General features: G+C 32.0%; 1 protein-coding gene across 1 annotated transcript; it reads right to left on the bottom strand.

Annotated features, from left to right (window-relative positions):
* Window positions 1-4,239: 4,239 nt before the first annotated feature.
* LOC140988607 (gibberellin 2-beta-dioxygenase-like) lies at window positions 4,240-5,874 on the bottom strand. Its single transcript, XM_073457626.1, has 3 exons — window positions 5,257-5,874; window positions 4,814-5,162; window positions 4,240-4,738 (listed from the first exon to the last, which is right to left on the bottom strand). Exons 1-3 carry the CDS (start codon window positions 5,658-5,660, stop codon window positions 4,487-4,489), a joined length of 1,005 nt encoding a protein of 334 aa, XP_073313727.1. The 5' UTR covers window positions 5,661-5,874; the 3' UTR covers window positions 4,240-4,486.
* Between the last annotated feature and the right edge of the window lie 402 nt (window positions 5,875-6,276).

Genomic DNA, 6,276 nt, shown 5'->3' with positions numbered 1-6,276 from the left:
TATATATAGCTTTGTAAGGAAAACAAATTAATCAAGAAATAATGGATTTTGTTGATGTGATCCGCTGTTTGTGAATACATTAAAGTCAACAATTGTGCCAAATGACTTTCATCACGCTTTCATTTTCACATAAACAACATATACTGTTTTTGGCATTACAAATTTGAAAGTCCCTACCGAACAAAATTCCAACATTTGAATAAAATATAACGATATTAATACAAAAAAATTGAAGAAGAAAAACATGTGTGTACCAGTAGATTTCTGTGTACGTTGTCGAGTCATTATATTGCTCATTAATACAAAATGGAAATAATATATGTTTAATCAAGCCTCTTTTATATTTTGAAATAATAATTATTATAATGGATGAAAGTCTGTTGTATTTGTACGTATTTGGTGACAAGCTAGGAAGATTTTGCATTTTTGGGTGGCTAGCTAATTTAAAACTCGGTGGTTGGTTGGGTATAGGCCATGCTGCCATGTCAAAATCTTAACCACTTATAACTTTTCGCTTGTTACATAAATTACCAACTTCAATTTCACTTCTTAATATTTTATTTTTAATTAAATTTGTGCAAATAAAAGCTTCGACTTTAAACTCAATGAGGTGATTAATTACACTTAAGGCTTATCTGTTGTCATTGTTATCTATCGTCTTTGTATGCATTATTTGACTAGAAATAAATATTTCCTATCAAAGATGGGTTCATCCCGGGATGATAGCCAGTCTCTCCACTTATTTTGTAAGGTCTTAGACATGGACGTTGAGTGCGATTGATGTTGAGAAAAATCCATAAATCACATATTAATCCATCATGCTAAATCATTAAAAATTTGATGGAAATGTTAAGCGGAAGTGTATCTGAAGTCATAAATATGAATTATTAATTAGAAATTGTTTTAATCTTCAAGATCTACGCGTTCTTTTTCTTGAGAGAATTCTTTATTTTTTTCTTCTAAATTATTTTCTTAATAATAATAATAATAATAATAATAAAGGGTTTCGCATATAACTTGCAAAATGTGAAGAGATATGACTAGATTTCATCATGTGACACAACCTTAACAGTTTCAAATACGAATTTATTACTTTTAAAGATTCCGACTTTAGGATTAGTTGGAAGATTCTTGGATGTCCCAACATATTAGATGAAGTAACGAGACCTCTTTGCACTTGGATCTTCTTGGAAATTACCCAATTCTCTCTGTGTAGAAATATAAGTTGGCCCATTGGGTGATATTGTAGAACCCCCCAAGTATCAAATAAACAATTTTCTCTCATTATTTTTTAATATGACTAACGACAGTACGTAATATTTAGCATATTTAATTTGGATTAAAGAATTTGTGATTTTAAATTCTTTTTACTTGTTTCCGATGAATTTATGTTATGTGTATATCAAATACTACTATCTACTTATTTTTTTTATTATTAATAATTATAATTGATTTCAAATCTGTTCACCGGAATCGCATACCCAAATTAAACCTTAGTTAAAATATAAAACAAGTGTCGTCATTATATGAAAGAATACAAACCCAAATAATGATTTTGTTTTTACATAAAATAAGTGGAGAAGGGAAAAAAATAGTAGATTGTCAAATGATCGATTTTATAAATTTAATTGCCGGAAGCTAATTAAGATGCAACCCTTATATACGCGGCCTCAAGATAATTACAAAACCTTTAACAAACACGGATCTAGCTAGAAGTTCGATGATTTTTTGTATAACTTTTCAAAAATAAAATATTAAATCCATTGATATAATATTTTTGCTGAAAATAAATGAAATAGAAGATTTAAGGTTGAAATGGCCCCATGAGGTTCGGGTATAACTCCACATGCTACGAATACACGTTAAGGATGTAGGTGAAAGGTTAAAAGAAGGCTTGGAATCGAATCATTGTTTCAATCTATATAGGCATATCCATGTTATCACGACCCAGCTAGCCAGCCCATGAAATACGATTGCTCCAGAAAATCCTATGAAGCTGTCGAATAATTGAAAGGGATGCTAAAATAGCTTTTGTCGAAGGTTTTGGGAAAGGAGGAGTGGGAAAAGATGAAGAATTGGGAAAATGGAAGGAAGAGTAAAAAGTGGAAAATTGGAGCTAGGAAAATAAAAGTTGCAGCCAATGACATTATAGCTAGATAGGTTATTATGATTTCTATTATGTTAAATTATTTTTTTTCCTCTAAAAGTATTTTTGCCAACACTAATTAAAAAATGTCAGCCCACAACTTTTGTTGTTAACACAGAAAATTTAGAACACAATGATATATACTGATACATATAATATATGTATATATAAATACATGCATGTTATAAGTAAAGAGTCAAAACATCATTAATATTACCAAGTTAAAGATTTTTGTGCCGCGCGCATCTTATTGATTATATTTATTTATGTAGGGGAAAAAAATGTTACCTTTGATTTATGAAAATATGTTAAATTAAATTCTAAATTTGTTAGTTCTTTTATAGTTTAATTAATTCCATATCTAAAACGTTTTTACAAAATACAGAAAATTAAATAATGATAAAATATATTCGTCACTTTCAATATATAGAGGTGGACAGACTGGAGTTAATTGGGTCCTTAACTTTTGCATGATTAGAAAAATTCATTGGTTTTACTATTTCAAGTATGTCTTCCTACTCATTTCAAAAAAAAAAAGTATGTCTTCCTACTTCTGCTCAAAATTATCTTTCAACCTTTATAAATTGCCAACAGAAAGTGATCTATAGAAGAAACATTCACGTGCATTTAATTTTATGAAGATAATGTCCTCTGATCGAATGACCCATTCGAATTTGTATTTTTCAACACCGATTCCTATAATAATTATGAGACCGAATATCTAAATTAATTGATTCACATGCTATGCTATGCTCCACGTACCTGTTAAATGAAATAATAATAGTGAAATTTTGATATTGCTTCAATTACATGCAGAATAACATTTGTGTTTTAAGTAATCTATTATATATTGATGGGTGGAATTGAAAAACGATAACAGCTAGCTAGATAGCATATTTGTTATTTGTAGCCTTACATATATAATTTTTTATGACGTAGAAATCTGCAACGCGCGCAACTTTTTTGATAGGTATTGAGTTAACCTCTAGATTAACACTATAGACTATAGAATGTAGACCTACATATATATTGATCGTATGGTCCGCTCGCGGGGCAATTGTATGTTGATACTATACATTAATTCAAGCACCTTAAATAATTGTTAGCTAGCCACAGTATTATTCCATAAACAATCCAGAAATTAAAATCCACAATCTTACTGCATGTATATAGTAGTTATTATCCTTACATAATTGGAATATATGCGCGCGCATGCACACACACATAAATTAGAATAATATATAGAATTGTTAAAATCAAGAATAAAAAGGGGCCGGCCAACTGGAATCGTGTTCCCGTCGAACGGCTAAACTGTGTCTGGTGGAAATGATTTGTAGGAATCTTGAACGTCGTTTTCCACGAATGGGAACCAACTGGAACAACTAGAAAAGCAAAATGAGTACTCAAATTCAATCAAAGAAAGAAAACCCATGCCAATTAACGGACGGTCGGTCATCATTAATTATTATTTTTATTTATTGGTAGGTATACTTTTTCAAGAGTTGTCCAGGTGTATGCATGGGTACGTGTCTATATACATAATTTGAATGCCAAAATTAATATTTTCTACTTTTACACTTAATGTCACAACTTTCATTTAACTCAGATCTGATTGCCACATTATTAAAAAAAATATATGTTATTTTCCTTTTAATTTATTTTGATGACTTGATGCAAACCTTATATTTTTATGAAATTAATAGCAGTTGATGTGAACTAGATGAAAATTGCTGGCACGACTTTGAATAATTTACTGATCAGACTTCTTTTGGATATGGTCCCGGGCCTTTAACATCATTTAAATTAATATGTATCGATCTACAAGTATTGATCCAAGTTTTGTGAGTCAACAAAAATATAAAATACATGGGTGAGATTTATATATTCAATTTAAAAACTTCCAGCTAATTTTGCTAAGCTGCACATTCAGATTTTCTTTATTATATTATATCGAGATTTAAGGAAAATTGAGTAAAAAAAACATATGATAATTGCTTGAAGAGAATGTCCACCAATCCAAGGCTTCAAGTACGTACAGATAACATTTGCATTAATACCAAAGAAGGTAGAAGGTACAACTCAACGATAAAAACTAGCTACTAGCTAGCTAGATACCTGATATATTAAGTAACTAATTTAACGAGAAATACTATTAAATAATTATTTATAAAGGGATTAATTAATTAATTACTAAAATAAAGGAGAAGAAGTAAGCTAATTATTTCCACCTAAGCCAACTTAATTGATCTAGTCAACACTTGTTTTTGGGATTAGAGTTTTATGTTGGCTCTAAAATAAAATTTAAATACATATTTATTGAAATACAACATGGACGAGTATTTAATTGACAGTGGATTTCTCGAAAAGCTTGAGCCTGTTGTCACCCAATCTTGTCTTGTATGCTGATTTCTTGTATTCAGACCATGTGAATTCTTTATACAAACTTTCTTCACCCTCCTCCATTAATGAAGGTAAAGGTGTAATCTTTTCGTTCAAAGGTGGCCCCCCGAAGTATATCATCGATACCCTTGATGAAGAATCATGGGCCAAAACCCTGTGCTTTACACTTCTAAACCTGCCATTAGTCATCACCTGCGCATATACATACAGTTAATAATCATATATATATAAATGTAATAATTGCCCCTTTTCTTCTAAAACATTTACCTGCAATGAATCGCCAACACTGAAGAAGAAGGAGGAGTTATCGGGTGGGACAGAGACCCATGTACCATCCCTCAGACAGATTTGCAGGCCTGATGTGTTGTTGGATCTTCCAACAGATATCATTTGTGGGTCAGTGTGTTCTCCGAATCCAATCAAATTTCGACCACTCAATGCTCCAAGTTGTGGGCATGGAGGATAGTGATTTAGCCGGAAGCAAGAATCGCTTCTCTCATCTTTTATAACCTTACTCAAAGTGTCCCTCTCCTCAATCTGTAATTCTACGGCTATCATTTCAAGAACTTCACACACCATACTTTTCACCGCTGAAACATACTCGTTCCCTAGACACCTGTTGCAGCAAGCAAACAGGTTAATTAGCTTTTCCTCAAAAACACAAACATGCGAACATATATTGATTAATCAACAACTTGTTTACGTACTACCTTAAGGTTTCTGAAATTCCAGGGAAAATGGCCTTGGAGTTCTGAGAAATTAGTTCGGGATTCGTGCAGAAAAGAAGATACTCGACCCAGCCCACATCGCCATTGGCTCCAATCTGCTTGTTTCCATAGCCGAAAGGGTTGGGAGGCCCTGATTTCTCCTTCTCTAACTGGGGTAATTTGAAAAACTTGACTGCCTCATCTTCTAATTGGGTCAGAAACTCCATCGAAAACCCAGGATTGATCACTTTAAAGAACCCGAACTCTTTACAGGCTTCAACAATGATGGCTTTTGCATCGGGTTTTGAAAGGTCCACGACTGGAATCTCTGTGAAAATGCTGGACGTGGGCTTGCATGTTCTGATTTTTGATAAATTATCAATAATCAGCTGTGAAAAGGTGACCATGGTTAGCTAGCTAGTCGATCAAATTGGTGCTGAAGAAAGGGTTTAAACAGGGGAGATAGAGCTAGAAATATATGATGTGTAATTTGTTGGTGGGATGGATTTATTATTTATATTATATAATATGAATGGGAGAAACTGTGAATTCTACTGCATGAAAAAGATGAGAGCACAGAAAAAGCCTTCGAAACTATAGAGAGACATCTGGCTTTGTGCGTAAGCAAGGAGTTTTATAGTTTCGAGGGGGAATTCCTCGTCTAAACCAAGAAAAAGGGGGCGGGGATTTTATTTTATTTCTTTTAAAAAATATATATATGGTGGGGTCATTCTTCACTAAGTGCGCATCGTGTATTTAAACATCGAACCAATTAAACTGATAATCTTCTTTTATTTATATAATATAATATAATATAATGTATGTAAACACACATATATAATGATATGTAGCGATTATTATTATACAATACAATAAAATAAAGATGAAACGAATACAGCTTGGATTAAATATGTTGGCTTTTGTTTTATTGGACAGTGTTTTGAATATAATTGAATCTATCGGTTTTTGTAATATATGTTTTCTCCTTAATTTACGAAGCTTCCCCTAATGCAACTGTATTAA

Source organism: Primulina huaijiensis, chromosome 11 (genome assembly GCF_012295235.1).
Source record: "Primulina huaijiensis isolate GDHJ02 chromosome 11, ASM1229523v2, whole genome shotgun sequence".
NCBI lineage: Eukaryota > Viridiplantae > Streptophyta > Magnoliopsida > Lamiales > Gesneriaceae > Primulina > Primulina huaijiensis.
This window is presented reverse-complemented; position numbering and strand designations above follow the sequence as displayed.

Coding starts and splice junctions, on each gene's coding strand:
- LOC140988607 (XM_073457626.1), bottom strand. CDS start 5,660: ATGGTCACCTTTTCACAGCTGATTATTGATAATTTATCAAAAATCAGA. Junction 5,163..5,256: donor GGAATTTCAGAAACCTTAAG/GTAGTACGTAAA, acceptor TTGCTGCAACAG/GTGTCTAGGGAACGAGTATG. Junction 4,739..4,813: donor GTGTTGGCGATTCATTGCAG/GTAAATGTTTTA, acceptor GTATATGCGCAG/GTGATGACTAATGGCAGGTT.